Here is a 27,967-nt window from a genome sequence, read left to right on the forward strand (position 1 = left end):
TCAAGCACCGCAGCTGGAGCAGTTGTGAGCGGAGCAGGAAGAACCATGATGCGGGAGGCTCCGGAGTCCGGGCGGTGGTGCTTGGCAGCCGACTTGGCCTGATTTCCGCTCCAAGACCTTCGAGAGGCCGACTAGCGCCTACCAGGTACCTCCACACGTCGCCAGCAAGCCCATACCCACGTCTTGTCCCTTCTCCTACACCTGCAACGAGATACCCCCGCGACCCTGCGCCCGACCAGCTCGTACTCAACCTTCTGCTCGACGCACTGATCCCGTCTCCTTGACCTACACCGCGCCCCCACTTGCCCCTCTCGCCTCTCCGTCCTCGACCTGAACGTCATTTCTTCCCAATCCGGGGCCTCGATACACGCTGCCCCGCGCCGCTCGACCTCAAAGCCCTTTACATCACCCAGAATCACACCTCGAATCCCTCATCATGGACACCAACATGGAGGATGTGGGCAAGTTGCCCGAGCCGAGTCAGTTGTCCTCGATCAAGACTGAGCCCATGACCATCCCAACGCTAGACGGCTGGATCGAAAATTTGATGGCCTGCAAACAGTTGAAGGAGGAAGATGTGCAGAGGCTCTGCGAAAAGGTATGCACGCCGACGTGCTGCTGTTGACGGAGCTTGGGATCAAGAGCTAACAAGCTGCGACGCAGGCCCGGGAGGTGCTTCAAGACGAGTCCAACGTTCAGCCCGTGGTATGTGCTCAATTCACTTCATTCAGCCATAGCAGCAACTCACTGGAAATGTAGAAATGTCCCGTCACTGTTTGTGGAGACATTCACGGCCAGTTTCACGACTTGATGGAGCTCTTCAAGATTGGTGGACCAAACCCTGACACCAACTACCTCTTCATGGGTACGCCATCATTTGGACTCGGAAAATAATCGCGGGCTAATGAGCGCAGGCGACTACGTCGACCGTGGCTACTTTTCCGTTGAGACTGTGACCCTCCTTGTTGCTCTGAAGATCCGCTACCCCCAACGCATCACCATCCTGCGCGGCAACCACGAGTCGCGCCAGATCACCCAAGTCTACGGCTTCTACGACGAATGCCTCCGTAAGTATGGCAACGCCAATGTCTGGAAGTACTTTACCGACCTCTTCGACTACCTCCCCCTTACCGCCCTCATCGACGGCCAGATCTTCTGTCTTCACGGCGGTCTCTCTCCCAGCATTGACACTCTTGACAACATTCGCGCTCTGGACAGGATACAGGAAGTCCCTCACGAAGGTCCCATGTGCGATCTGCTCTGGTCGGACCCCGACGACCGATGCGGATGGGGAATTTCTCCCAGAGGTGCGGGCTACACCTTTGGCCAGGACATTTCCGAGGCGTTCAACCACAACAACGGCCTGAACCTGGTCGCGCGCGCACATCAACTGGTCATGGAGGGTTACAACTGGTCCCAAGATCGCAACGTGGTGACCATCTTCTCTGGTATGATGGGTCCACTTTACTTTAGGCCAAGAGCACTTGCTGACTCGTGCGAACAGCGCCCAATTACTGTTACAGGTGTGGTAACCAAGCCGCGATAATGGAGATTGACGAGCACCTGAAGTACACCTTGTAAGTCTTGTTGCTGCGGCTAAATCGCAATCCTCGCTAACCATTCTTGAAGCCTTCAGTTCGACCCATGCCCGCGGGCCGGAGAGCCCATGGTTTCTCGCAGGACACCGGATTACTTCCTTTAGACGCCTCGTACCCGAAAGAACATGGGGGGTTTACAAAAAAGATCCACAAGGGAAGGCCAGGGCGGGCGTTCAGGAGCAGCGCATCCATGTCTGTCATGACTATATTCACGCTCTTCCTTTTGCTCAGAGAGAGATCTGGAACCAGTGGAAGAAGAGACTTTTTTAAAGAGCGTTTCTCCGACCGTTTTTGGAACCCTACGACCTCTTCTTGCTGCGTGTTTTTGGTTGTTTTTAATATTTGGCATGGCAAACCCCTCCCCCGGCCCCGGACCACATCGACGACCACTAAATCATCAATCCCGGAAAATGGCAATGCACGGTGGCACTGAAGCCAGCGAGCTACGATGATATGTCCGACCCCCTTTGAGAGAAAGCACTCTATATTTTAAACTTCTTCCTTTTCCCAAACAACAATGGACATTGGCAGCAGCGAAGCAGCAGAAGCAGCATCAATAGTAGTGGCAGTGGCATCGTGTACGCGTGAGTGTGAGCGTGTTGTGTAGCAAGAGGGTACAGTACGATAGAGCGGTCGTTAATGCGACATGCTTTTGTTTTTCGTGCGCGCCGATCATTGCGGTGTCTGCCCACCTTGACGTCTCGTCGTGGGGTTGCCTCGGGAAGAGAAGGCGAACGACGGAGCAAAAGCAACTTACCTAGGTCCTTCGACGTTGGTTCTCCCTCGGTCCCTCCCTCCCTGTCCAACTCCCACGTGGAACATGATATGGACATAGTTGACCTATCTCACTCGCTCGCTCGCATGCTTTCTTCGTCAGACGCACATTCTCAGTGGCCATTACGTTCGCCCTTTTCCCTTGCTCGCCCAATTAGACAGAAGAGACGGCGAGACGGCCTTTCTGCGCTTGCACCATCCATTCATCCATCCATTCGCCTGTGCTCGTCACTCACTTCCCCTTCGCGCCGCTGCCGCCGCCCTGGAGAAAAGGAAGCTCGCACGACCAATCAACCAAGCACTCGGGCACGGTGGGAGGGAGGGTCGAGGAAGCAAGCGCTCATCCAAGCGCCTAGGTATGTATTGCGTGGAGCTTGGGCGTGAGCGGTGTTGGCGGTTCTACACACGTGCCTTGTCTTGTCATGATGTCACAATTGCCTTTCTCTTGCTTGCTTTTTTTTTTTTTTTTTTTTTTTTTTTTTTTTTGGAAGAGCGCAGTGGTAGAGTGGGAGATCAAATCTTGCTGCTCTTTCTGTCGTATTGAGAGCTGCCTATTTCATTTTTCCGTCCGTTCGCCCCCTTTGATTTCGTTGTTTTTCGATGCGGCGCGGTATATCCGCGTGCATGCTTGCTTGCTCTTTTATTGTTGACTTTTTGGTGCGTCGAGACTCGGGACTCGAGATTTGGGACTCGAGAGTAGAGAAGCTGTGCAAAGATAACATGTTGTACTTCCCTAACCTACGGAGAATGAGAACTGCCACCGTTGGCGGTATCAGAAACAAGCATGAAAATGCCAAATTGTCAAAGGACAGTTCATCGACGAGGATAAAAAACAAGAAGAATAAAAGGGGGAAGCTAGCTAGCTTAGCTCCTATTACCGGCCTTGCCCCACACACTCGTCTCTTTCTCCCTCCCTCTCTCCTCTTCGCTCTTGCTCGAATCAATGGAAAAGCAATTGCAGTGAACGAACGCATCATCTCCAGACGCCGAGGCGAGACGGCGGCGGCGGCGGCGGGGAGAAAAGGAAAGAATGAGTGCGTATGTGAGTGATGCAGCAAAACGCAAATTTTTGTGCCCACAAATTTCGTACCAACTTCCATACCTTCATCAGCCCGCAGACTCGCCCAAGTCCAATTTCAAGAGACAGACGACTGATGCGAGACTCCGGGAGAGGTAGAGACCAAGGCTCGAGGGGAAATCATGTTTCGACGGCAGCAACTGAGTACGTACCGTATGTACCTACCTCGTGCACGAATCTCCCAAGCGATGGACGAATAGCTGGGGCAGATAGGATAAGACAGGCGGGCAGGGTGAGTTGATGTAGGTAGGCGAGGACACAGATCCCAAGTGGAAAAAGGTCGGTGGAATGGTGATGGTAGTGGGTGGACTAAATAGTACTAGTAGAAGTGGTAGTGATGATTGGGGAAAAAGGAAGTCCGGGAAGAGAGAAGAAGAAGTAGAAGAAGAAGCAGAGAGAAAAAAAGAGCGAGAGCGACAGAGAGAGAGGGAGAGAGAGAGCCAAGGTGCCTCTTTTGCAACAACCAAGGATGTGACAACAGAAATGGAAAAAGAAAGAAAGGAAAGAAAAAAGAAAAGGCGTGCCAGACAGGAGGAGTGCATACAATGAGTGATGTGACACACCTTCACATTCCAGCCAACACTCACACCCCACACCCAAAAATTGACACACCCACAACACTCACAAAGATAGACACAGACACCAAATACACACCCACAGGCGTACGTCCAACGTCGACTCTACAGCAGTATTAAGGCAGTCCGTTGAAATACCGCAATGCCGCGCAGCGCACGCACGCACCTCAGCACCGCCTGTTTCGTCTACCGACCTACCCACCTACATAAGTACTTGCCCACCAACCAACCTGCCCGCCAGCATGCCTGCCTGCCCACTCGCAAAATTCTCCTTCTCGCCCCCACAACGACCGGCCTGTCGCGCCAGCAGTTGAGGTGCAAGAAAAGGCGGGATTCGAAGCGGAAGAAAAAGAAAAGAAGAAAAAGAGGGGGCCAGATACCCCCAGGCTAGACAAAGATCAAAAAGAAAGGGGGGGAAAAACTTTGCTCGTCTCTCTCAACCGCCCGTCCGTCCAAAATACTGCGCCGGATGACGAAACCAAACGAACGCGAAAAGAGTCAATAGTAAGATAGTAGTGGTGGTGATAGTGGTGCCGTGATCTTGTAGGAGCGAGCGAGAGTGCTGCTGCTGCGCACCATGCGCACATCGCCGCCTCTGTGCAGTGGGTGGTGATAGTCGGTGTTGTTTTTGAAAACGCAGACCGCAACGTTACTCCCCAAAAGCCTAGGCCAAGGCAGAGAGCAGAGCCAATGCAAATGATATTTTTCCTGTCTCCATCCCCTTCCTCTGTCCCGTTCCCAAATTTCCCAACCAGAGAGGAAGAAGAAAGAGAGAAAAAAAAAAAAAAGAAAAGAAAAGAAAGAAAGGAAACCAACAAGAGAAATCGCGTGTGAGGCGTGCGGCACGGAGTGCATCGTTGGTGGTGGTATAGGTCTTTCGTGTTTGTTGTCGTCGTTCCTGAAGTTGCTGGCTGTTGGCTGCTTCATGTCGCTGCCGCTGCCACTGCCGCCGTCGTCGCCTTCGCAGGCGGGCCCCTTTTACATGATGATGCAACCGCCGCAGCAGCCTTTGTTCTCGTTCTCGCCGTCCATTTCCATCTTGCCGGACGGCCCGTTGCCGCCTGCCGCCGGGGCGCCTGAGCCGTACGACGACATCTCCCTGTTGTATCGCCTAATCTCTCTGACGAGGTCGTAAAAGGCATTGTCGACGTTGACGCGCGATTTGGCCGAGGTTTCGAGGAACTTGCAGCCGAATTGCTTGGCCAGATTTTGGCCCTCTGTTTGGCATCAAGTTGAGTCAGCATTCCCGTGCGGGCTGGCGGACGAGTTAGTGGCGGGGAGGGGGGGAAAGGGACACACCTTCTGTTGATACCTGCCTCTCGGCCTCCAAATCGCACTTGTTACCGACGACAATGATGGGGAAGTAGTCCTTGTCCTTGACACGCAGAATCTGCTGTTGGAAGGTGATGATTTCTTCAAACGATTGCCGCGACGTTATCGAGTAGACAAGCAGGAAGCCCTCGCCGGTCCGCATGTATTGCTCGCGCATGGCCGAATATTCTTCCTGACCAGCCGTGTCAAGCACGTCGAGAAGGGCGACCTCATCATCGATGACGCATTGCTTGCGGTATGAATCTGCGACACGGGCACGTCAGTTCAGGCGGCAGGTCGGGGGGGGGGCACGGTGGGTTGGGCCGGCGGCGTACCTTCAATCGTGGGGTCGTATTCGTCTACGAAATGACTTTGGATGAGCTGTATGGTCAGGCAGGATTTACCAACACCTCCGCCTCCTACTACGACCAGCTTGTATTCTCGGAGAAACTGCAGCGGGCCGGGTGGGTCAGCCATGGCAATGCAATTGGGAGCGGTGTGGCACGGGGGGTGGCGGTGGTACCTTGGAGGCCATTGTGGACGATGATCGGGGTGCGAAGGGATGAGGAGTGGATGCGGGATGCGCGGCGGCGGTAGTGGTGTCGGGCGTGGAACAGAGTCGCTAAAAGGGTGGTCGCGCTTTGAGGGGGGAGGAGAAGGTGGAGGAGGCGCGACAAGTGTGGTGCGTAAAGAGCGGAAACGTCGAAACAAGCACGGGAGGTCGAGTCGGTGGGGAGGGATTGAGTTTGCTGCTTTTTTTATTTTTGCAGCAGAGGACGATGGCTGCGGACGGGTGGAGGAGGCGTCGCGGTGAGTGGTGGCCGTCAGGGAGGAGGGGAAGAGAGAGGAAGAGGGAAGAGGGAGGGAGCGAGCGAGCGAGCGAGCGAGTGAAAGGAAAGGCGGCGAATTCAGGCGGCGGGAGGTTGGAGCTCTGCGCGTCGGGGGGGGGGGGGGGGGGGGGGCGGCGGTCGACAGGTTGGGCGGTGGGAAAGCGATCTTTGCTTTGTCGATGTTCAGTCAGTTAATTGAGTGATGGCCACAGCGTCCGATAAGACTGGACGCGATGGGATGATGGTCCATGGATTGTTTTGTGCTTTCTGCTTTGCGTCTAGTCCAATTCGCTGAGGGGAGGGCGGGACGAGACGTGGGACAGCAGCGCAGCCAGCAGGCGACGACGACGACAACGACGACGACGAAGGCTTGACTGGACAGGATGGAGGCGCCAAAACACGTCGCCTACTGGACATGGACATGTATCTATCTACGGATAACCACCTGAGCTGGACGCTCGTCTGATCGCTTCCATCAAGACAACACCTCTGCAAACGCACAGGGCGGCCGAGGTACGTACCGCTGCTTGGTCTTGGCCTCGCGAAGCCGCCGCCTTAGCACCGCTCGCCGCCCATTGCCAAAAAGCAACCTTATAGAATCAACAGTTATTCCTCCATGGCGTCTCGTCTGTATGCAGCCCGCAACCTTTTCCCACGACAGTCATGTTACTGATGCCAGATGCACGCCCGCCACGCCATGCAGCCCGCGGGTACCACCACGCAGGGGATCCCCTCGGCTTCTGGACTGCCCATCGCTTCCAATTCGCAACGCCCGGTGCCACCGCCACCATTACTCGGCTTCGCTGTCCTCGCCCTCGACCGTCACCCTTCTGCCCTGCACCGCCTGCTCCACTTCCCCGGCTAGGCTCTCCATGTACTCCAGGTCGCGTCCCACAAGCGTCACCGTGTTGTGAGCCTTGCCCCACCGGGGATAGCTGCCCACCTTGACCCCTTTGGCCGACACCTTGGCCGCCAGCTCACTCAAGTATCCCGCAATCGCGCTCTCGGCCATGGGCGTGGAAAACGTGAGCCTGTACACGCCTTTGCCCTCTGGGTCCGTCAGCCGCGGCAGCAACTGCGGCTTGATGCCCTCTAGCAGCCGCTCAAACAGCCGTGGCACTCCCGGCAGGATGTGCACGTTGCCATTGACCACGGCAATTGGCACCCACAGCCCGTCGTCGACAAAGACGACCTGGTCCGCGTCTGCCTTCTTGTCGTCATACGGCAGCTCCACCATGCGCTTCTTTGCCGTGAGCGCTGCCGACGGCCTGTCCCAGCTAAAGTCTGGTTGTGAGGGATGCGGCCTTGACAGCTTCTTCATCCGCGCAAACGCTTCGTCGTGCAGCACAAGCGGCAGCCCGAATGCCTTGGCGATTGACTGGTAGGTAATGTCGTCGTGAGTGGGTCCGATGCCGCCGCTGGTCACGACGAAATCGTAGTTTTTGGACATGCGCCGCGTCGCCTCGACGATTTCGTCCTCGTCATCGGCAATGACCTCGATGCGCTTGAGCGCGATGCCCAGGTTGAAGCAGAACTTGGCAAAGTAGGCCGAATTGGTGTCGACAGTCTGCCATCAAGCCGTTCGTTCAGTCAGCAAGACTGGCAGTGCCATTGGCAGAGTTGCAGAGCTCACCTTGCCGCCCAGCACCTCGTCGCCTATAATCAGGCAGGCTGCCGTGTGAATCATGCTTTTCCCTTGTGCGTTGGTGGTGGCCATGACCGATGACGTCTGTATCCTGCTCAAGATTCCGGATGGGGACAGTCTTGCGGGCGAAGCGGCGGCGGAGCGATGGGCGTAGTTGGGCAACGGGCGGGACAAATGGCGAGCGAGCTGGTTCAACCTAGCGAACATCACAAGTGAGCGTCGTTGAAGTGGATAGGTCGAGTGGTGTTGAGAGAGATGGAGGCCTGTCTCGGCGGCTGTCGATTGCCGGCATCAGTGTGAGCGAGTCATGCGTGGGTCTCGCGGTGCAGCCAGGGGTCGTCAGAACCACCCCGCATCATGACATCTTTCGCTCCCACCCGTAGAGCTACATGTACACACGACACCACGGCGCCGCAAGCATACGGTCATTTCGCCAGCACCATCACCTAAAAAATTTGTCTTGCGCCAGGAGCAGGTCCGCACCATGGTCAGTGTCTTATTATCATCATCTCCCGCACCACCCACGCCGATCGCCCTCATGCTAACGCCCAGAGAGGCCTCCGAAGCTAGGCTGTATACTTTCTCGCCCGAGACCAAGGACAAGCTGCGCAAGTTCAGGCTGGGCACCAGCCGCGCCAAAGACCCCCAAGCCGTCATTTGTACGCTCGCCTCCCTATTTCTCTACTCTTCTTCCTGTCCGCGCGGCTCCGTGCTCCACCATCCCAAACACCTCTACACCATGACGCAACACCAAGAAACGCATTTTCCAAAATTTTGAACGAACGCAGAGCACGCGCCCCAGCTGACGTGCGCACGCACACCTCCACACAGACCAAATCGACAAGAAGACGCTCGAAATCGCGCCCGCCTCGCCCGACGTCTACACCAACCTGCAAGATCTGGCCGACGCCTTGCCCGACCACTCGCCGCGCTTCGTGCTGCTGTCGTACCCGCTGACCCTGCCCTCGGGCCGCCTGTCCGTGCCCTACGTCATGCTCAACTACCTGCCCGAGACGTGCAACGCCGAGCTCAAGATGCTGTATGCCGGTGCCAAGGAGTTGTTACGCAATACCGCAGAGGTCAATCGCATTATTGAGATTGGAAGCGAGGAGGAAGTGGAAGAGATTGAGGAGCGCCTGACAGCGATGGCGGATGAGGGCGGCAAGGTTTTTTAAGTGACAAGCGAGAAGTGCATACCTGGCTATTTTTTTCGAGGACGGCGCTGTAATGCTGTTGGGTCGATTTATTGGATAGATATAGAGAGAGGCAGGCCATGACGTCGAACACTATGCGGTCACAGATTGGACATCAGGGTAAGTAGGCTTTCGGTGGTCCGGTATGGGTCAGTCATGCACTTACATCTTTGGGGCACGGGGCATATCAACGGGGCATGAGCATCCATCTATCCGTTGAAATATTCAAATCTACAAGTATCATATGGACTATTATACCATGACGACCGTGCTAAATATCTCATTCGTGCAAAATTTGAGATGGCCGGTAGTGGATGTTTATACGAGGAGCATTCGTGTCCTCGACGAGCGTCAAACGAGGAGCTTTCATATCCCTGACAGACGTTAGATGAGGAGCATTCATCTACCAGACCAGCATCGGAGGGAAAAGTTTGGGTAAATCTGGCCTAAGACAGACTGGGGCTTTTTGAGTAGACTCCAGGAGACTAAACAGGAAAGGGAAGATGCGACAGAACATAGCACTCTATCGCGCTCCCTACTCTGACATTCATGGCTTGCACAGGTAGATCCAATTCATAGCGTTCGCGCTGGCCTCGACTTCTTGGTTCCCTTACATATTACTATGGACTAGAGTATGGAAAATGGTCATGGTATTTCTGGTGAAGAAATTCAAGACTCTGAATGACATGGGTTTAGTTTTCCCTTTTCTTGCCGTTGGCTGAGTAAGACCAACCACAAAAATACTACCGGCTACTTAATTGTATCCAACCTCTGCCATCTCTTACTATTCGTTGCTGGTCGGATCCAACTTTTGGTCTTTTCACATCGCGTACGTCACCTGGGACGGCGGACAACCTTGGGATCGTCACAAGCACATTCCGATGATGTGCTCCAAGCTTGGCTGCATTTCCCGGCAATCACACGTGTTTGTTGTGAATTATTCAGAATTTGAGGATTGGTATATTATGCATTCATTGCGTGTGCCACTCACGAGCAGCACCGCGTGACTATCCATCCATCTGTCTGTCTGTCTGTCTGTGTATCAAGGAAATCAAATCTCAACGCCAGTCTCCACGTCTAGCCAAGCGCACCGCGCCACGCATACCGGTCCGCAACTACTTCTCGTCTTCGGACACCTTGCTATTTCCCCTGAGCGTCACGACAGGCGCCACAGTCGCGCCAGCGACGTGCTCGTCAAAGTGGTAGAGGGGCTCGAGCTTGGCGTCTTTCTGCTGGAGAATCCAGCGCTTGACAAAGTAGGGCAAAGACTTTGTGATCTGGTAGTGCATGTGCTTGCGGGTGGGCACGGCAAAGACGTAGTCGAGCTCCTCGAGCGTGCGCTGCTTGGTCTCGGGCACCCAGAGGAAGATCATGACGAGCGCCGTCACGTTGAGCGCGGCGTAGAAGCCAAAGGCGCCCGTGGGCGTCATGACGGCGACCATGCGCGGGAACGTGATGGAGAGCACCGCGGCCCAGCCAAGGCACGTCGCCACGGCCCACGCCATGCCGACTTCACGGTGCGTCAGGGGGAACACCTCGGCGCTGTAGGTGAAGGGCACGGGACCCTCGCCTGGCGAGTAGAAGGCGGCGAAGAGGAAGATGAAGAAAGCAATCATGCCCAGATGCGCGGAGCTGTCCTCGGGAATATAAAAGCAGAAGCCGCCCGCAAGGAGCGTCCATGCCATTTGCGGGAACGTGAAGAGTAGCAGGTTGCGGCGGCCAAAGGTGTCGATGGTCCAGATGGCGGGAAAGGCGAAGACAAAGTTGACCAGACCAAAGCCAAACGAGGCCAGCAGCGACGTCAGGTTGGTTCCGCCTGCCAGAGAGAAGATGGTCGACGAGTAAAAGGCCATGATGTTGATGCCGCACATTTGCTGGGCTAGCATGACCACGAATGAGGCCAAGGTCGCACGGCGCACGCGAGGAATGGTGAAAAGCTCAATGAAGCGCGTCACGTAGTTGGACCTGCCGATGACATCCGCCTCGACGAGCAATTGGGCGTGGACGTAATACAGGTCGCGGGCGGCTTGGAGCTCAGTGTTGCGCAGACGACACAAGGACTTGAATGCTTCCACGTAGCGTCCTTTCTTCATGAGCCAGCGAGGAGACTCGGGGCAGAAGTAGATGCCGACGACGAGGGGGACGGCCGGGATGAAAGCGGAGCCCAGCTGCAACCTCCACGCAATGTCGCCAGTATTGTAAACAGCGAGGTTAGCACAGAACCCAAGGAAGATTCCAAAGGCGGTCCACATTTGCCAGCTCATCACTGCGAGAGAAAAAGTCAGCCGGAGGATGTTCTGACGTCAGTGGTCACTGTCAGAGGTCTTGGGGAGAACTTACCGAGACCTCCACGAATGAGAGCCGGAACATTCTCTGCCGCATAGATTGGGACAGTAGATGCCTTTGAGCCCATGCCAATGCCTAGAAGAAGACGGGTAACGAAGAGTTGCTCCCAGGTTTGCGCCACAGCCGAGCCGATGACGGGGAGCAAGCAAAAGACGGCAGAGAAGAAAATGGTGCCCCGCCGGCCGAACCAGTTGTTCAAGGGATCTGAGAGCCAGCATCCCAGTAGTGCTGACGCAATGTAGGGCGCTGCGTTGATAACGCCCACCAGCCAGAGGTTTTTTTCATAGTCTGGGTTGAGAATTGTCTCCGCATCATCCAGATATTTTGTATCAGGGATCCCAAAGGCCACAGGGAATGATAAGTTAGCACCGTTACTCCCCGTCTGATCCCAGCCCTGGACGCCTAAGGGTTTAAAATGGTTAGTTTTAATGCAAAAAACATATAGAACATTCACTTACAAGCTCCGATGGAACACAGGATGACAGTGAAGTATAGCGCCGCAGGTTGATGCCCTATGCCATGAATAATTATCTCACTATGACAGCGTCGACCAGAAGCATTCAGGAGGCTTTACTCATCCACAATTTATTGTGGTTGGGTCAGGGGTCAGGGATGGGGGTGGTGGTGTCGAGGGCCAGGGGTGGCGGGCCGGCGCTTTCGCACCCCGATCTTCCGCTCTGAGAAAATGGGGAAGTAACATGCGCGATAGATGCTCTGACTCGTGAGGCGACACTTGGGAGCATACGTACACTTGTGGGTGACCTCCCTGAGTAGTGCAGACCTCTCATCCTCGGACAGGCCCTCGATCGTTTCGAGCTCGCTGGGGTTCTGAGCGACAAGAGCGCCCCTTTTCAAGAGGTCCATCTTGTCGACCATGTTTTTCTCCTTAGCGAAGTCCTCGACCTGCGACAGAAGGAGGCTCTTGGAAATGCCGGCGAGGGGATTTTTGATTCTTGGGTGAGGTCAGCATTGAGATCATGCGTCAATTGGCAAGTGGGCGCTTACTTTGCTTCGACATTGCTGTTGAGATTGACATCTTCTGAAGCACGCTCGTCAGCGTCGATGTGCTCGGCCGTCGTCTTTTCGATAAAGGTGTCCGCCATGGTGTTTGCGATTGAGTGATGGCGGTGTCTTAGTGGGCAACCTTGGATTTTTTCCTCTGCCGGGTACGTTTATTTACGTCTTCTAGTGACGTCGTAATCCAGTGAAAGGCTGTATAGAAACAAAGAGTTTCCCAGAAAATCGATTCTTGCGTGTCACCTGGTCACCTGCTTCCGGTCTAGATGTATACCGAATCACCAGGAACGGCGGAGCAGATGTAGATGAGGCTGGCTGGGTGGTAGGAGAGAGAGACTTCAACTGGGACTCGGATGTACTCTATATAGTCGTCGTGCCACTGCCGGATGCATGGTTGCATCGACGGGAGACCGAACTGATGGCTAGGGTGGCTGGAGCCGCAACCACAATCTCACTATACCAACTGGGACCGTGCGCGTGATGAGGCAGATAACCGCTCCGCTACCTTTGTAGCAGGTCAACGAGTGGTGTTGCTCCGTCATCAGCTCAATATCGACATTACTCGAGCCAAGGTGGTGCAAACGGCCAAGAGGCTCATGTGGCTCTCGGAATCTAGCCAGAAATGCATATGGAAAAACGCCTGGGCCCAGCGAGGCAAACAGGGCTCTGTGTAGCGTAGAAAAACTGATCGGATTGAACCAATGAACGCATGTCTTGAAAGCCTCAGCTCTTGCCAGCCCCAAGCTTTGACCCTCACGAGTACTTCTCCGCATTTACCTTGAGGCCTTGGCGACAACCACTTTCACAGTCCTGGGCTTGGTATCGCGCCATGATGAGCTTAGGGAGGCTTCATGACTTGGGTCCCACTCTTGCAATAGCTTGATACTATCTGAACGACAACTTAATTCTCCCCATTCCCATGCATGTCAGCTGCTGGGTGATTTGACGAGGCAGACAAGTACCCAGGCAGCCATGCGTAATGTTGGACGCCGTCAGCAGTAGACACGAGATACAAAACGGATCTGGCCCTTTCGTTGGCTTTAAGAGCGTCGTGACAACCAGCCTGTCAAGCAACCACATTTTTCAAGGCTCGGCGTGGCGTCTGGCGGCTAAAGCGCCGCTTTCAGCCACGACAATGGGCCAAGCTAGGCTGGAAGCGTGAAATTTTAAAAGATATGGCGTCTGGCCTCCAGGTCATCTGACGTTCAACGCTACGCCGAGTGGTCTTTCATCGGTCATGTCCGAGTGGGTCTGGGGATTTCGTTCTTCAGCGTGGAGTCGACCCCATGGGGTCTCCCAGGAATGCGGCGTGAACCAGGGGGGCCTGATGCCGGGTTGCTTGTTTGGTGCTAGCAGTGGCACCGCAGCACACAGCGAGCCAATCACACTGCCATGTGTCCGCAAAGCATCCCTTCGAAGCGCTCGGCTGTCACTGTGCAAAACTCCGCGGCGGTCGCTTCCGGCTGAGCCATGTGTTGTGCTGCAGAATCCTGCCTTGCTGATCTTTTCTCCTCATGGCAATTGTTCCTGAAGCTTGAACGGTCGTCCTCCCCAGATCCCAAACTGCTGGCGACCCGCATTCTCGTGGTGCGGCTGCTGTCAACAGCTGTCGTATGTCGGCCGTACACACTCATCTCTGACCATCACGTGTATCGCGGCAGCCCTTGTGCTTGTGACACGAGGCATCTCGCACAAGACGTGCAAAGTCCTGAGCTGACGCGAAATGGCGGATTCAGAAACGTGGCGATGGCTGTCGTCCAGACATGGAATACTTGCTTCTGCCGGAGGCCTGATGCCAAAAGCTATATCACACACACGATGAGAAGGACCAAAGGGGCAGATGGAGAGCCCAAGTGCTTTGATTGGGGCTAAGAGAAAGCGTTCGAGCCGTCTCAAGCCAGAGTACCCACAAGCTCTGGATGAAGACTTGGAGCATTCAAGCGCCAGCTCTCCCCGACCACGACCGATTGTGTCACGACGTTGGTCACTACGACCTGGCCTATGACGCTCTGCGAATGCAACTGCAGCATTTCCCATAGAAATCCCTAGCTCTTACTTCTGACGCCACATTCCGGGCAATACCGTGGCCAACGGCAAGCCAGCAGTTCATCGATTGTCGACGCATCTGCAGGGTCAAAGAGAATCGGTTTCTAGACTCTTTTTGCTCGGGGATTCGTCTTCAGAGCCGAGCAGTTTTGTTGCGATTCAAGCCCACCAGATTAGGATGGCCATTGGCAGTGGTGAGAGACACGTGCCTAGAAGGGACCTGAAAAGGGCAGCGAGTATCAATCTATATTGCTCTTTGGACTGGAGAAAGCGACACAGACAAAGAGAAGAAGGAAGAAAGCGCTTTTTGATCAAGGTGGCTGCAGTCCGACGAATCATAAAGTGTTGAACAACTCCCAGAGATGCTTGTGGAGACGAAATACCCACCCCGAGTTTTGACGCATATACAAGATGAGAAATCTCAGCAATACTTGAGGTCAAAGCATGTCCCTGTACTTGGCTCTAGTCTGGGACCCGGTCGCTTCAAGTCCGCTGCATCGTGCACCACTGGATCCAACTGGTAGTCAACTGAGTTCCGAGCCTTGAGCACGCTAAGAAGAAGTTGGTCGCCAATAACCCACATGGTCGCCTCGGCAGTTGAGAATGCAGTAACGCCCTTGAGATAGACTCTGTTGATAGGCAAGTGCGCACCTTCACAGCGACGATACAGGCCGGTAGCGGAAGGCGTGTAACTGGAACTTCTGAGGAGGATCCAAATATTAGCCACCTGCTAGTACAGAGGGTTGCGATTGTGTTTCTCTCCACATTCACGATCGATGGTCACACAAACTAGAACTGTTGAGTCGAACGACAACTTGTACAAATGCGATGCGTTTCTTTGCGCGTTTCCTTCCTCGCGGTCTAGCCTAGCGAAAGGTAGCATCAGTAGCAATAGTATGATGTCCTGCGATCGGATCCATGACCAGCATCATGAAGGCGAGTGTGGTGTTGGGCTTTGGCTAGAGTTAGTTGAAGTGACTGACGTTGAAGTTTGTCTTCCAGCGACGCGGATAGAGAGAGTGGGCCTCTGCCGGGCAATGACATAAGCGCACCGGCGGACGGGACGGGAGACCCTCTGCCCTGCCCCATGGGACTTGACCTCCCGCACGTTCAACTTCATCCAAATTACACCTTGCCTCTTCCAATCCTTGCGAGCATGATGCAGTGATTACGGCGTCGGTGTCCGACTTCCTCGATCCTCTCTCATTACGGAAATGCGACTTGACTCCACAATCCAGGTGCCTGCCTAGTGCCCGCGTGCCATCAACAACGCTCCGATTCGACTGCATTCCCTGATTGTCCAGGACGCAGACAGGCTGGCAAGGCAAATACTCTGGGACTCACCCTGCCCACTCCGCAATGGACCTCCTCGGGGCGTTGCCGCAAGCGGCGACCGCGGCCCGCCGCGTCGGCCAAATCGCAATGTATCCTTTCGAACAACTGGACGGCATGTTTGGCAAAGCCATGGGTGGTGGATCTGTTATCGCTGAGGCCACTGCCTCGATTGCGGCCAACGTCACCAGGAACATTACCTCGTCGTCGTCGTCGTCCATGGGCAGATTCATACAGAGCGCGTCAGCTATTCCGGGTCCAGGCGCATCGGCGACCGCTGCAACACCCGGAAGGCCTGTAGATGGATCTGAGGGCTACTTCAGCCTAGACAGTCTTTGGAGATTTGGAAAGGCTGGCGGTGTCTTTGCTTATCTGAGTTCCAGGTGGGCGCTGGCGACTTTCACTGTGGTATGTGTTCGGGTACTAGATCACCAGCCGTTTGTCTCAATAACCAGTTGGCGCTAATTTCCGATCGCAGGCCATTCTCTTGAACCGTACCCAATTCTACGCTTCATCCCGAATCCCCTTGAATTTCAATTGGCGCGTTCGCTTAGCCGTCTATCTGCCTTCGGTCCTCCTCCTTCTGTACCAGACGCAGTGTCTGTTGCAAGCCCTCAGATGCCAAACATCCCCGCAATGGTCGAAGTTAAGATACCATGACGCAAAAGAATCTCTTGCCGTTGACATGGCTGGGGAGGGCGGGTTGGTGTACAAGGTCGCGTCTGCCTTGTTATATTGGGAAGATGATTCGGCGTCATGCGGTGCGGTCAACATGGCTTCATCTGAGGCCGAGTTCTTGACTCTCTCGGGCTCTTTAGCCAGGCTTTGGCCCTTGTTCCTGAGTCTTTGCTTCAGCCAGTTTGTCGAGACGCTCTCATGTTCCTTGCAGGGTCGAAGGCCCATGCCTGAGACTGGCATGACGATTTTCGAACACTCGCTCGCTTACTCGGAGACGGAGGCCATGTTGACCAAGCCTTTCGACCTGGGGACTTCCACTGCCTCGATTACACGGTCAGATGGCATGTCCTTGAAATTATCGCGGTCCATGCTTTTACAGATTTTGAACGTCCCACCGGAAGTCATCATTATGTCGCTAGTATCCTGCCTGGGCCATCTCAGCAGCAACGTCCTGGCCATCCTAAACATGAGGTCCCGTTTTCGCTTAGTAAACACTGGAATCTGGGCTCTGGCGTACATGGCCGTGTTCTCATGGGCTTTTGTCCGGATGACCAACATCCTCGAGTCGACTGCTAACGAGTCAGGCCCTCTCTCTGACTTGGGATTCTTGCGTGTCCCCACGGTGTGTATCGTCGGCTTCTTGCCTCATTTGCTGATTGTTCTGGGAGTTGCAGCGTGCGCCGTAATCTACGGGCTGGCTCTGGTACTCACCGCGCTCAGTATACAGTCTCCAAACGGTCAGTCGCTTTCGATAAAAGAGCGGTTCTCGGCAGCACATGGAAACCTTCAGGCCAACGTCCATTTCTCGGGTAGCACCCCCATCAGCATCAATTGGCGGGATGACTTTTACACTGCAATGCTGAAAGTCGGATTCACGGTCCTGACAGCGGCCAGCGAGGCGGTGTTTCTCAATGAAGGAACCCGCATCCGCGTCAGTGAAATGACTTGGCTGGAGGAAAATCGTATCAAAGAGTTGTCCCGGTTTCGCTCATTACATCAACGCACCGTTGATACCATTCCTCTCGAAATTCGCGAAGATTTTGTCGCGGAAGGAGTCAAGTCGAATGACGTACTGCACGGAGACAACGCGCTCCGCTCAGGATACGCTCGAGAGAGAAAGACCCGTGGCCAAAAGACACTTCCTGAGGCGAGCTCTACTCATAGTGGAGTTGGATTACTTCAACGACGTGGTAGGTGGGTAATGACCTTTGAATTTATCAAGGGAATCCACGTCCTCTTGGCATCAATCCAGGCCAGGCTTTTGATCTCCTTATTTGAAAAGATCGGCATTGCTTTCCGGCCAGGTTGGCTTGTCAGCCTGGCTGGAGGTGAGTCTGTCATCAGAAAGACCCCGGAAGCACAAACGGAGGGGAGTCGATTCAGGCAACTTGACTTTTGGTATCTGAAGCCAGATGGCTCGCTTGCTACACCCTCGAATTCTCAGGTTGATGTGGAGACGGAAACTCGACGGCGGCTCGAGTACAATGGGCAGAAGTATTTCGGAGAAGAAATCACAGAGGAGGGTCTGAATTCTCAACTGTATTCCTGGTGGAAGAATGGGGGCTGGTGGGGCGAACTGGACAACAGTGGCGACTACGAGCCTTCTATCGCTCCATCTGACGCGGACGACACGACGAGCGTCGTTTCCACCACTGAAGCATCCAACGATGACCAGGGCTGGTCCGATGTGGACGCAGATTCATCGGGTCGTCGCACACCCACACAAGCCGACTACTCTCGTCAACTCACCCCATTCACGCGCGAGTCCACACCTTTCACCGACAACCCCATCGATCCGTCGCATTTGGCCCGCCTCCTTGACCCCAAAACTGAAGACGATCGCAATGATGCACAGCTGCTGGCCTCGCACCTTCGCAGTGCGGGAGTTATGACCCGCGCTCAGTACCGCAAGTCTGTCGAAAGGGAACGCGCCCGTCTTCTTACCTCATCCCACAGCTACCAGAACTCGGCGGCGGCAACAGCGATGGCGCAAGGCGAAGGGTATTCATCGCCAGAGGCCGAGGAGCGCGCTCTCGAGCACTTCATTATCGAATGCCGCAATTCCAAGGTCCAACATCAGCAACAGAGACAAAACATGGGCGGCAGCAACGGCGACTGGGAAACAGGTGCAGAAGGCATGGGCTCTGGAGGGCCGCAGTGCGTTGTCTGCCAGGCGAGCCCGCGGACAATTCTGGTGTGGCCGTGTGGATGCCTCAGCCTGTGCGACGAGTGCAGGCTGGGTCTCGCGACTCGGAACTTCGACAAGTGCGTCTGCTGCCGTTCGGATGTCGCGGCTTATTCGAGATTGTACGTCCCGTAAGAGGATGGACCTACTTTTGCGCTCTCACTCTCTTCCTTTCCTGCCCCCCCTCTCCTATTTCCTGATTAAAGAGATACCTCGGAGCGATTCATGAGTTGATGCTGCGGTGGGGCCACTGGTGACGTACGGGCTGGTTAGGTGGTTGCATAAAATGACATGTTCCAGCCTTTGACTTTGCTCACTGAGGCCGTTAACAGGCTTGCAGGTGCGCTGTACATATTAGCACTTGCTAGCTGGCCTTCGTTTTGAGGCGTACTGGAGCACCGACAGAGATGGAACTGGACTAGCATTCAATCAAAGTTTTGTCGATTTTCAGATGTCTTGAACTTGTGATGGCTATGAAGCCCTATGCCAGGGTCTTTTATGAAAGAGAAAGAATTGGCAAATTTGCCAATTGATTGAACATACTGAAGGATGAGCGGAGAGTCATCCATTTTTCGGGAAGCCGACTCGGATGGCGCGCAATCGGCATGCCGGGCGGTAAGTCGCGCGACAAGCTGCCATCAACACCGCATTGCCTCGATCAACTCAACTTCTCCGCAAACCAGCCTGCTCCCGTGAACACAAATTCACTACTGCCTCCATCCACGGCAAGATCGATTGGGCGCGTTGGCCCATCGTTTCCACCAACCCACCGCCACAACACCATAAACAGAACCCCCGCCCGACCTTGCCGTTGCAACGACCGCCGCCATGTCTCTTCAATCCTACGTAAACAGTACGCACCATTCCCCGCATCTGCGCAGAGCTCTTCCACCCCACGCGTCTCCTCCCTCTCCCACACCAATCCAATCACACAACTCCAAACCAAAGCTAACACCGCATCACCGCCCCACAGAAAAAATCCTCATCATAACAGCCGACTCACGGACGCTGGTAGGCACGCTGCTATCCTGCGACCAAATGACGAACCTGGTGCTCGGCGACACGTGGGAGCGCATCATCCGGCCTAACGATGACCCGGAGCCCAGCCAGCAGATCCAGCACGGCCTGTACTTGATCCGCGGCGACAATGTGACGCTGTGCGGCCTCGTCGACGAGGAGCTCGACGACAGCATCGATTGGGATAAGGTGCGCGGCGAAGTCATTGGCAGCACGAAGCATGTGTGAGAGACTGCCTGACCGAGCGAGCGAGCGAGCGAGCGAGCGGTGTTTGGGAAAAACTACAGTACGAGAAGACTTGCTTGGGCTTGATTGAATTGCCTGGGCTTTGGAGGCATGAGGAGTTCGGCGTGTGGGGATGTGAATGCGAATGCCGGAAAAGAAAAGACGGTGACGATGACGATTACATGGCGCGGCATACACGCTGGCTGGGGCTACACTTGGGCGAGTGCTAGTGTCGACATGAAACTGGGCAAGGCAAAAGGGCAACATGGCGGGGAAACAAGTGATGGGGTACACGGCTTTCCTACGACGCCCATGACGGAGCACCACGGCAGCCAATGAGTGCTGCGACACAGCTGGGTGTGGACAACATGGGAATAAAGGTTGCTCCAAACTCGGGGAGCATTAAAAAGTACTTTTTGAAGTAGGTTTCTTCAATCCAACCCCATATATGCATCTGGGCTTACAGCCGCGCCTTGTTTTCCAGGAAAGACCGCATCTGCTGTGTGCCAATGAGCCCACAACCGTCATAAATCACTTGGCAAAGAAAAGAGCTTTACAGCTGTGCCATGGGTTTCAATCAAGAACCAATTCTTGAATAACACTGCTTTTCTTTTGCTTGCAAGTAATTGACTCTTAGGACCTGTTTCCTCGTCTTCAGCGGCTGACAACCACCGTTGGCATCGCTCGAAGACAGAATCATGAGAACACCTACCCAATAACCCCATCCATAGCCACAAAGTCGTTTCTCCAAACGCCTAACATCCAGAGTTGCCCTTCTACACGCCCTACACGCCATCTCTACCACCCGGCCCACCAATTCCGCTGCCCATACCCAAGCTCGCCGTTCCCTTGACCTTGTGATCTCCGGGGTTTGCAGCCGCCTCGTACAGAAAATTGACCGGCTCCTTGTTCAGACGCATGAATTCACCCTTGAAGGCCAAGTAGCTGACGCGGGTGACGTCCTCGTCGCCGTCGCCAAAGTTGTCCTCGAAGAAGAGCGTCAGCGAGCGCGTCGTGTTGAACAGCGCGCGCTTGACCGGCAGGTCCTGCACCTCGTTTGTTTGCGAGAGCTCGAGTGCTTGTGTCGGTGCGAGATCTGAGGCGGTGCTGAAGTCGAGGTCGTCGCGGTTGAGGAAGAGCTTGAGCGTGCGCGGCGCCGAGTCTGTCGTTGATGTGCGGAGGAGTACGGAGTGCAAGCGAACTTGGCCGGTAAAGCTATCGATAGTCCCTTTAGCATCAATGACGTATATCTAAGACAGACAAGCGATGGTGGACTTACGGCACGAACATGAGCAGTTGTTCGTCCGCGTCGCTCTGCAGTTCTGGCTCCGGCTCGAGCCGCTGTGCCCACGTCTTTTGCAGGATGGCAGCGCCCGAGCGCGGTTCGGCCTCGTTCAGCGTGTTGACGGCGCCAAAGTCGACTTGCTCGTACAGCAGCGACTGCAGCGCCGGCGTTATGTCGTCCGAGTGGTCGTGCGCGTGGCCGTGGCCGCTATGGTCATGGCCGTGGCCCGAATGCTCATCTTGGCAGTGGTGGGACATGTTGATGTCTTTATCCGCTTCTCAGGGTCTTTAGTTTCCTTGGATCGTTGGGCTTGAATGTTGGTGATGATGCTTGACTGCGGGGGCGGGGCAGTGACCAGACGGAGCTTTTTCCAGGCGATCGGTCGTGCGCGGTGCAAGATGGCGTAACGTCATAAAGCAGCGTCAAGGAAGGGCTTGAGCAGTCAAGACATGGCTGGATCCGCGCAGTGGTCTTGCAAAAGAACCCTGATGTCTGCATGAAAAGATCGAGAGGGGTAGGAGGGACTCAGATGCGATGACGCAGGGTGCACAAGGCCACCCGCTAGCTCAACCCCACTGCCAAACCCATCATGCAGCTATTGCGCTTTCACGTGCGCCTTTAGAAATGACAGCTTGCTGGAAATGAATCCAAAGTCTGCTGGTGTATTCGAATCCTCCAGCGGTTGTTAGGATATCTTTATAAATAGCCCAGAATAATGCAAAGAGCGCAATCCGCCCATCCGTGATGCTCCAAACGCCATGCTCTATGCGAATCCGTCTGCGTATCATCGTGGAATCAAGCAAGCATGGGTTCGGCCTGTCTTGATTCCTGCTCCCGAGCCCTTCGCTGCGCCCTTTCTCGAGCAGACCCTCGGTCCGCTTCGGCTGCTTCTTCGTCTTCGAGGGTCTTTGTTGGGGCGTCTGGAAGCGGCTCGGCGACCTTGTTTCCAGTCATTTCGGCCTCGAGAGCGTCGAGTTCGTCCTCGACTTCGTCCTCGTCCTGGTTTGACATTCTTCCAGCAAGCATCTCGCTTATTTCCTGGTTGGTGGAGTCAGTGAATGGCTCATGTACGCCCTGTGTCGTAAGTGAGTCACTGACCTTCTGATAAGCCTGTGCCTCTTCGCTTTCGCCCATTAGCTTTTCAACATTCTCAATGCCACCCATCTCTCTGTGTATCTCTTTGAGGACATTGGTGCCCTGCTGTAGGCCAAAGAGCACGTCCTTTTGCACGAGCGCAAACTCGACGTCGCTGGTCAGCATCTCCAATTGGGCCAGCTGCGCATCCGTCTTTTGGAGCAATGACTCTTGGTACTTCTTCCTCCTAAGTGCCAGGAGGGCACGTCGCTTGTCACCAAGCTTTAGGCATTCCTTTGCGATCTCAGTCTCGCGGGTCGTGATGGCCGTGATTTTCTTCTGGTACTGGTGAAGCTTATCGCGTTGAATCTTCAGGTCCAAGATGGCACTGCGGGCGGGCAAAGGTCCGTGAGCTGAGTGCACATGTTGGGAGCAGAGGGCAAAGCTTACCGATCTTGGGCGGAAATCTTGCGGGAACTGGACGTGTTCCCCATGGTAGATGGATGCCGGCGGACGGATCCATCAACCTCCTGCGGCAGAAGTCGAAGGCAAGTAAGTGATGGGAAGCAGATGAGATGGCGCAGCACCGGCGGGTCGGGTCGTGATGATGTTCACGCCAAGGCGGCGCCCAATCGATACGCCCCGCCATCCTTGCATCCCTGTCCTCCGCGAAATTTTGGGCGATTTTCGGACTGGAGAGCTTGACTGGAGCACGACGGCTCCTAGACTCCTGCTCGTTGAATGCTCCCTGCCTGTCCGACCTTTGCTCTTGCTCGAGTCAAAGTCTCGACGTCCCATCCTTACAAAAGAAGCCTCCCTCGCCAAAGCTCATGCCCTCTGCGCGCGGAAAAGGGCGCCCGTCGCTCAGACAAGGTCTCGACAAGGAGATATACCAAATAGTGCGCAAGCTCAGTGATGAGAGCCCTGGCAACTCCATCTCTGTCTCCGATGTCTCAACGTGGATCAAGTCCTCCAACTCCAGCCTTGCACGAAAGCCACGAAAGCTTCTCGAGGACAGCATCGAACGGGTTCTCGAAGTGATCAAAGAGGACGAGGAGAGCGGGGATGAAGAGATGGGAGCTATTGAGGGCAACTTTGGCGAACCGGAGCAAGAGTCATCCGCAGCGAACTCAATGAACATGGCACTCCGCGGAGACCTTGCAAAACAGAGCGCCGTCAACGATGCGGCAGTCAAGAAGAGGGACAAGGAGCGACAGCCAGATGGACAGCCGCCCAAGAAGAAGAAAAGGGTTGAAAAGACGGAGGAGATCAACTCGGCGCCACCCACGCACATTCGACTCGAGGATGTCGGAGGTGTCGACAACGTCAAACAGCAGCTGAAGGACCTGTTGGTACTGCCACTACTCTGTCCCCAAGAGTATGCACAGCGCAAGATTCCAATTCCACGGGGAATCCTCCTACATGGACCACCTGGATGTGGTAAAACAGTCATATCAAGAGCATTCGCAGCGAAACTGGGGGTTCCATTCATTGAGATCCTTGGTCCCTCGATTGTGTCTGGAATGTCCGGAGAGTCGGAAAAGCAAGTGCGCGAGCACTTTGACGAAGCCAGAAAGCAGGCGCCTTGTCTCATCTTCATTGACGAAATCGACGTCATTGCCCCAAAGCGCGATACTTCACAGAGCCAGATGGAAAAGCGCATTGTCGCCCAGCTGCTCATCTCCATGGACAGCCTGGCCGTGGAAGCCAACGAGGGCAAGCCCGTCATCGTGCTGGCTGCCACCAACAGACCCGACAGTCTGGACCCTGCTTTGAGGAGAGGTGGCAGATTTGATACTGAAATCAACATGGGCGTGCCAAACGAGAAGATGAGGGAACTCATCCTGAAGGCTCAGACTCGAGAGACTGTCCTTTCTGCCGATGTGGACTTTGCAGCCATCGCAAAGATGACTGGAGGATTCGTTGGTGCCGATCTTAGGGACCTTGTGGGCAAGGCCGGCACCTGGTCAATGGACCGCTTTAGGGAGGCGCTGGAGGCTCAGGCGGCAGAGACGGAAGCTGCAATGGATGTCGATGAGGGTGAAAATGCGCACGAATGCTCCGAGGTGGACAAGTCCATCACGCGCCTGATTCACCGCGTCAAGCGGAACGACCTCCCACGACCCTCGGGGCACGAAAACACGGCCATCACCATGAAGGCCTTCCTGGAAGTGCTGCCTCACATTCAACCATCCTCAAAGCGCGAGGGCTTCGCAACGATCCCCGACATCACATGGGAGGACATTGGAGCGCTCGGCGAAATCAGAAAGGAGCTCAAGGCAGCCGTCGTCGAGCCCATCAAGAACCCAGAAAGATACAAGGCCGTTGGTATCACTGCTCCCACTGGCGTCCTACTCTGGGGCCCTCCAGGCTGTGGAAAGACGCTGCTAGCGAAGGCAGTGGCGGCCGAGTCAAAGGCTAACTTCATCAGCGTCAAGGGGCCCGAACTGCTCAACAAGGTACGAAGCCTCCAGATGACCACCACATTGGCAGACACTAACATCAAAACAGTATGTTGGAGAGTCGGAACGTGCCGTCCGCCAGGTCTTCATGCGCGCTCGCAGCTCCGTCCCCTGCGTCATCTTCTTCGACGAGCTCGATGCCCTGGTCCCGCGCCGCAACGACGCGCTTTCGGAAGCATCCGCACGCGTCGTCAACATGCTGCTTACGGAACTCGACGGCCTGAGCGACCGCGAGGGCATCTACGTCATCGCGGCAACCAACCGACCGGATATGATCGACGACGCGATGTTGCGGCCGGGCCGCCTGGAGACCCTCCTCTACGTGGGCTTGCCGGCGGCCAACGAGCGCGTCGAAATCATGGCCGCGCTGCTCCGCAAGACGCCCATCGATGTCAGCTTTGCTGAATATGCCAAGGACTGCGAGGGCTACAGCGGCGCTGATCTGAGCAGTCTGGTCAGGAAGGCAGGCCAGACTGCTCTCGAAAGGAACAGCGGCACTGTCACTCTCGACGACTTTGCCAAAGCCAGGGAGGATGTCACGCCCAGTGTGAGCGATTTGAAGCGCTACGAGGCTTTGAGGAAGAAGCTCGGGCGCGGTTAAGGTGCAAGGAGGAATCTATGCTTGGAGGCAGAGACGGATGGGGGGAATTCGAGCTTTCGAGCACCTCGGCTCTGAGAACAAGAGTAGAATTCAAAGTCTCGCATTCCCAGTCATAGCAGTGTCTAAGTGTCCTCCTTCTCTACTTGTACAGGAACATGAATGCTCCCTGCCTACCTACACAGTCCAGTGAATCCAAATGCTTTCTCACCTCCAGGCTCCATCGAAGTCGAATGTCGAATGCTCCCTACTTCCGTCCTAACTACTTATTGGACCTAGGGCCCATTATTGCTTCTCATTACCATATTCCCGGAGATGATCAATCCACGCCCCCCTGATCAGGTGTACAATGAATCCTCCTCCACACCACGACCTGACTCCACGATTCCACCTTAGCGCCTCATTCAGAGGATTGTTCTTGAGTATGTTGATTGGTATGGACAGTCGTGTAGTCTTTGTACAGGCAAAACACAGAGGGAAAAAAAAAAAAAAAAAAATCGATGACGCAATGAACGATTTGAGAAATTTGAGAAATTGTTTTGACAGCATCGTTTGCCATAATTCCATCAAAGTACTACCGCTCAAAGTCTCAACGAGTCAACTCGATACTCAAGTACCAATACAAGAGCTGTAGGTGCAAAACAGGATAAACATTAACAGACTACTAACATGTATATAGCGAGGGTATTTCCAGCCGCAACTCATATGCAAAAGAAGAGAGAAAGATCTCACAAGTGAAAAATTGCCAGCAGCAAGCAGGAAGCGGACTGCCCCAAATATCATTACGAATCATATCCCGAGTCAGACCGGTAACCGCATCAATGCAAAATGCGATATAGGGGGGAAAGCACAAACGGAAAAAGACAACAACCCCAAAGCAAAGACACAATCCAATTCGTCTCGTCTAAACACCGGGGCGCGCCAGGAGAGTCCCAAAAGCTAAGAGTTTTTGGGCAAGCAGACAGTTCTTGTAGCATCCGAAGAAGAAGAAGTTAGTGGTTCTCGTTGGGAGTCGTGTCTTGGATCCTAGGCAACTGGGGCGGAGGAGCAGGAGGGCCCGTTCCGCTGCGTCGCCTCCTCTCCCTCTCGTGCACGCCCGGCGGAGGCTCGAGGCTGGTGCTCTTCCTGAACTTGCCCCCCATGCCGCGCATCCACTCGCCGTCCTCGTCCCTCCCGAGCCAGTACTCCTTGCCAAACGACACCATGAAGCGGCCTAGCTTGCCCTGCCAGCCCTGGCCGTCCTCGCGAGTTTCGGCAAAGGGGTTTTCAGCGAGCGAGTCTGAGGGGCTGCCCGTGTGCAGGGCGTATTGCGACGCTGATGTCATCATGATGTGCTGGCGCAAGATGCTGCGCGCATAGGCCAGCATAATGACCACGAAATAGATGCGGACGGCCCAGAGTGCGCTAATGATGGAGATGCTGGTGATACTACCGCTCTGGAAGACGGCGCCCCCGAGGCCGGCGGCGGGGAAGGAAGAGTCGGCGCTACCTACGCCTGCCGCGACGGCGTCCTGACCCGTTTTGTAGCCTGACGCTGGCTCCGCAACGACGCCGACTTCCGAGACGTTGTATTTGGGATTCGTGAACCCGGACGTGTCGCCAATCATCTTCCCGCCAGGACCACCGGGGGCGCCGTCAGGCTTGGTCTCGTGCGGATGCTGCGCAAGCACCAGAAACCATGCGACTCCAAAGGCAACCGTATACGCGGCATTGATAGCGGTATCGATGGCGTAAAACCAAGCCAAGGCCAGGCAGCGGAGGGGATCTTGCTTCCGGATATATTGGGCGAGGTATACGGTCAAAAAGAGGGCGAGAATGGAGTAGATATACATTGAGAGCTGAAGCGGCGAGACGTGGTAGCCCGTTGCCAAGGCGAGAATGCCGTAGAAACCAGTGATTTTGTTGACAAGGATAGTGAGAACAATGAGCTCGACACCTGTTCGGAGGGACATGGCGTAGAGAAACGTCTGTGGGCGTCGAGTTAGCGAGAGGAAACATGGTGGAGTAGGCACTCGCCCACCTTTGGGCGGGGCATTTCGAAGAGCGATGTGGCTGCCATGTTGTGAAAGAAGCGGCCGTTGCGACCGTATGACCGCAGACGTGAGAGAGAGGGATCGCAGGTGTGAGAGAGAAGTGGTGCGATGGAGTGGAGTGGAGTGGAGTGGAGTGGAGTGGAGTGGTGTAGAGTTGCAAAGGTTCTAGCTGGGCGCGGGAGTCGCTATGAACCGGCAGGCTAGCCTTGTGGCCTTGTCGCCTGGCTGCCCTGAATCTCCGTCATCCGCTCCGGCTCCCGACACCCGGACATCCGTCGTGCTTACCTAAGCCACTGTGTGAAGAACCGATGAAGAATCGAGTGGAGCTTCTTGTGCGCTTCTATCTACATACATGCTTGAAACGAGATACAGGGAATCTCTTGGAATGCAGCAGCTCACTGAATGACCTGCATGCGCTTTTTGTCCCACCGTCTCCGCTCAACGCCATTTCCTGCAAGCCCATGTTACCATGAATTTCAATCCAAGAGACAGACCGTCGTGCTCGAGTCATCAACCCGCCTTTGAACCACTCTGTCCATTTTCCTCTTTCCCTTGCTGGATACCTTCTTCAGCACCGTCAACCGGCATCGGAGCCTTTGAAGGTTCTGATATGTCATCTTCTTGCTGAGTGCTGCGTTCAGCAAACTCCTCTGGCAGCGAAAAAT

At 54.9% G+C, this 27,967-nt stretch overlaps 12 protein-coding genes across 12 annotated transcripts; 5 read left to right on the plus strand and 7 right to left on the minus strand.

The window, feature by feature from the left end:
• The first annotated feature begins 117 nt into the window (after positions 1 to 117).
• On the plus strand, positions 118 to 2,042 carry IWZ02DRAFT_444983 (serine/threonine-protein phosphatase PP2A catalytic subunit). Its single transcript, XM_066767137.1, has 6 exons — positions 118 to 598; positions 664 to 705; positions 760 to 865; positions 915 to 1,448; positions 1,505 to 1,577; positions 1,630 to 2,042. The coding sequence occupies exons 1-6, from the start codon at positions 437 to 439 to the stop codon at positions 1,700 to 1,702; spliced, it is 990 nt and encodes a 329-aa protein (XP_066625465.1). The 5' UTR covers positions 118 to 436; the 3' UTR covers positions 1,703 to 2,042.
• An 805-nt stretch (positions 2,043 to 2,847) lies between these two features.
• IWZ02DRAFT_188970 (uncharacterized protein) lies at positions 2,848 to 3,605 on the minus strand. Its single transcript, XM_066762391.1, has one exon. The coding sequence runs from the start codon at positions 3,470 to 3,472 to the stop codon at positions 2,924 to 2,926; it is 549 nt and encodes a 182-aa protein (XP_066625466.1). The 5' UTR covers positions 3,473 to 3,605; the 3' UTR covers positions 2,848 to 2,923.
• Positions 3,606 to 5,003: 1,398 nt separating this feature from the next.
• Positions 5,004 to 5,813, minus strand: IWZ02DRAFT_430975 (ras small monomeric GTPase rasa; the record flags this gene model as incomplete). The annotated part of the gene is made up of 3 exons (XM_066766123.1): positions 5,004 to 5,242; positions 5,325 to 5,600; positions 5,672 to 5,813. The coding sequence occupies 3 exons, from the start codon at positions 5,811 to 5,813 to the stop codon at positions 5,004 to 5,006; spliced, it is 657 nt and encodes a 218-aa protein (XP_066625467.1).
• Positions 5,814 to 6,772: 959 nt separating this feature from the next.
• IWZ02DRAFT_188996 (MoaB/Mog domain-containing protein) lies at positions 6,773 to 8,104 on the minus strand. Its single transcript, XM_066762392.1, has 2 exons — positions 7,800 to 8,104; positions 6,773 to 7,733 (listed from the first exon to the last, which is right to left on the minus strand). The coding sequence occupies exons 1-2, from the start codon at positions 8,016 to 8,018 to the stop codon at positions 6,957 to 6,959; spliced, it is 996 nt and encodes a 331-aa protein (XP_066625468.1). The 5' UTR covers positions 8,019 to 8,104; the 3' UTR covers positions 6,773 to 6,956.
• Positions 8,105 to 8,148: 44 nt separating this feature from the next.
• Positions 8,149 to 9,332, plus strand: IWZ02DRAFT_444997 (uncharacterized protein). The gene is made up of 3 exons (XM_066767138.1): positions 8,149 to 8,298; positions 8,368 to 8,470; positions 8,643 to 9,332. The coding sequence occupies exons 1-3, from the start codon at positions 8,296 to 8,298 to the stop codon at positions 8,984 to 8,986; spliced, it is 450 nt and encodes a 149-aa protein (XP_066625469.1). The 5' UTR covers positions 8,149 to 8,295; the 3' UTR covers positions 8,987 to 9,332.
• A 629-nt stretch (positions 9,333 to 9,961) lies between these two features.
• On the minus strand, positions 9,962 to 12,453 carry IWZ02DRAFT_514871 (uncharacterized protein; the record flags this gene model as incomplete). Its single annotated transcript, XM_066770624.1, has 6 exons — positions 9,962 to 10,144; positions 10,177 to 11,270; positions 11,345 to 11,752; positions 11,809 to 11,862; positions 12,100 to 12,302; positions 12,356 to 12,453. The coding sequence occupies 6 exons, from the start codon at positions 12,451 to 12,453 to the stop codon at positions 10,082 to 10,084; spliced, it is 1,920 nt and encodes a 639-aa protein (XP_066625470.1). The 3' UTR covers positions 9,962 to 10,081.
• Positions 12,454 to 15,480: 3,027 nt separating this feature from the next.
• IWZ02DRAFT_445006 (ubiquitin-protein ligase-like protein) lies at positions 15,481 to 19,058 on the plus strand. The gene is made up of 2 exons (XM_066767139.1): positions 15,481 to 16,153; positions 16,224 to 19,058. The coding sequence occupies exons 1-2, from the start codon at positions 15,773 to 15,775 to the stop codon at positions 18,741 to 18,743; spliced, it is 2,901 nt and encodes a 966-aa protein (XP_066625471.1). The 5' UTR covers positions 15,481 to 15,772; the 3' UTR covers positions 18,744 to 19,058.
• A 378-nt stretch (positions 19,059 to 19,436) lies between these two features.
• On the plus strand, positions 19,437 to 19,853 carry IWZ02DRAFT_488415 (uncharacterized protein; the record flags this gene model as incomplete). Its single annotated transcript, XM_066769463.1, has 2 exons — positions 19,437 to 19,461; positions 19,582 to 19,853. The coding sequence occupies 2 exons, from the start codon at positions 19,437 to 19,439 to the stop codon at positions 19,851 to 19,853; spliced, it is 297 nt and encodes a 98-aa protein (XP_066625472.1).
• A 487-nt stretch (positions 19,854 to 20,340) lies between these two features.
• IWZ02DRAFT_189132 (PITH domain-containing protein) lies at positions 20,341 to 21,692 on the minus strand. Its single transcript, XM_066762396.1, has 3 exons — positions 21,130 to 21,692; positions 20,563 to 21,065; positions 20,341 to 20,490 (listed from the first exon to the last, which is right to left on the minus strand). Exons 1-2 carry the CDS (start codon positions 21,390 to 21,392, stop codon positions 20,636 to 20,638), a joined length of 693 nt encoding a protein of 230 aa, XP_066625473.1. The 5' UTR covers positions 21,393 to 21,692; the 3' UTR covers positions 20,341 to 20,490; positions 20,563 to 20,635.
• Positions 21,693 to 21,930: 238 nt separating this feature from the next.
• On the minus strand, positions 21,931 to 22,703 carry IWZ02DRAFT_488417 (Snf7-domain-containing protein; the record flags this gene model as incomplete). Its single annotated transcript, XM_066769464.1, has 3 exons — positions 21,931 to 22,173; positions 22,234 to 22,597; positions 22,660 to 22,703. 3 exons carry the CDS (start codon positions 22,701 to 22,703, stop codon positions 21,931 to 21,933), a joined length of 651 nt encoding a protein of 216 aa, XP_066625474.1.
• A 163-nt stretch (positions 22,704 to 22,866) lies between these two features.
• IWZ02DRAFT_189142 (P-loop containing nucleoside triphosphate hydrolase protein) lies at positions 22,867 to 25,445 on the plus strand. Its single transcript, XM_066762397.1, has 2 exons — positions 22,867 to 24,668; positions 24,721 to 25,445. Exons 1-2 carry the CDS (start codon positions 23,040 to 23,042, stop codon positions 25,270 to 25,272), a joined length of 2,181 nt encoding a protein of 726 aa, XP_066625475.1. The 5' UTR covers positions 22,867 to 23,039; the 3' UTR covers positions 25,273 to 25,445.
• Positions 25,446 to 26,082: 637 nt separating this feature from the next.
• On the minus strand, positions 26,083 to 27,498 carry IWZ02DRAFT_189150 (Inositolphosphorylceramide synthase subunit Kei1-domain-containing protein). Its single transcript, XM_066762398.1, has 2 exons — positions 27,290 to 27,498; positions 26,083 to 27,236 (listed from the first exon to the last, which is right to left on the minus strand). Exons 1-2 carry the CDS (start codon positions 27,326 to 27,328, stop codon positions 26,262 to 26,264), a joined length of 1,014 nt encoding a protein of 337 aa, XP_066625476.1. The 5' UTR covers positions 27,329 to 27,498; the 3' UTR covers positions 26,083 to 26,261.
• Between the last annotated feature and the right edge of the window lie 469 nt (positions 27,499 to 27,967).

Source organism: Phyllosticta citriasiana (assembly GCF_038021145.1).
Source record: "Phyllosticta citriasiana strain CBS 120426 chromosome Unknown IWZ02scaffold_3, whole genome shotgun sequence".
Taxonomy (NCBI): domain Eukaryota; kingdom Fungi; phylum Ascomycota; class Dothideomycetes; order Botryosphaeriales; family Phyllostictaceae; genus Phyllosticta; species Phyllosticta citriasiana.

What these genes read in the sequence shown, in the direction of transcription:
- IWZ02DRAFT_444983 (XM_066767137.1), top strand. Translation starts at nt 437, where the DNA reads ATGGACACCAACATGGAGGATGTGGGCAAGTTGCCCGAGCCGAGTCAG. An exon ending in CACCAACTACCTCTTCATGG is followed by an intron (nt 866 to 914) that starts GTACGCCATCAT and finishes TAATGAGCGCAG; the next exon opens with GCGACTACGTCGACCGTGGC. An exon ending in GAGCACCTGAAGTACACCTT is followed by an intron (nt 1,578 to 1,629) that starts GTAAGTCTTGTT and finishes CCATTCTTGAAG; the next exon opens with CCTTCAGTTCGACCCATGCC.
- IWZ02DRAFT_188970 (XM_066762391.1), bottom strand. Translation starts at nt 3,472, where the DNA reads ATGGAAGTTGGTACGAAATTTGTGGGCACAAAAATTTGCGTTTTGCTG.
- IWZ02DRAFT_188996 (XM_066762392.1), bottom strand. Translation starts at nt 8,018, where the DNA reads ATGTTCGCTAGGTTGAACCAGCTCGCTCGCCATTTGTCCCGCCCGTTG. An exon ending in ACGAGGTGCTGGGCGGCAAG is followed by an intron (nt 7,734 to 7,799) that starts GTGAGCTCTGCA and finishes GCTTGATGGCAG; the next exon opens with ACTGTCGACACCAATTCGGC.
- IWZ02DRAFT_444997 (XM_066767138.1), top strand. An exon ending in AGACCCCCAAGCCGTCATTT is followed by an intron (nt 8,471 to 8,642) that starts GTACGCTCGCCT and finishes ACCTCCACACAG; the next exon opens with ACCAAATCGACAAGAAGACG.
- IWZ02DRAFT_445006 (XM_066767139.1), top strand. Translation starts at nt 15,773, where the DNA reads ATGGACCTCCTCGGGGCGTTGCCGCAAGCGGCGACCGCGGCCCGCCGC. An exon ending in CGCTGGCGACTTTCACTGTG is followed by an intron (nt 16,154 to 16,223) that starts GTATGTGTTCGG and finishes TTCCGATCGCAG; the next exon opens with GCCATTCTCTTGAACCGTAC.
- IWZ02DRAFT_189132 (XM_066762396.1), bottom strand. Translation starts at nt 21,392, where the DNA reads ATGTCCCACCACTGCCAAGATGAGCATTCGGGCCACGGCCATGACCAT. An exon ending in CAACTGCTCATGTTCGTGCC is followed by an intron (nt 21,066 to 21,129) that starts GTAAGTCCACCA and finishes GACTATCGATAG; the next exon opens with CTTTACCGGCCAAGTTCGCT.
- IWZ02DRAFT_189142 (XM_066762397.1), top strand. Translation starts at nt 23,040, where the DNA reads ATGCCCTCTGCGCGCGGAAAAGGGCGCCCGTCGCTCAGACAAGGTCTC. An exon ending in GGCCCGAACTGCTCAACAAG is followed by an intron (nt 24,669 to 24,720) that starts GTACGAAGCCTC and finishes ACATCAAAACAG; the next exon opens with TATGTTGGAGAGTCGGAACG.
- IWZ02DRAFT_189150 (XM_066762398.1), bottom strand. Translation starts at nt 27,328, where the DNA reads ATGGCAGCCACATCGCTCTTCGAAATGCCCCGCCCAAAG. An exon ending in TCGAAATGCCCCGCCCAAAG is followed by an intron (nt 27,237 to 27,289) that starts GTGGGCGAGTGC and finishes CGACGCCCACAG; the next exon opens with ACGTTTCTCTACGCCATGTC.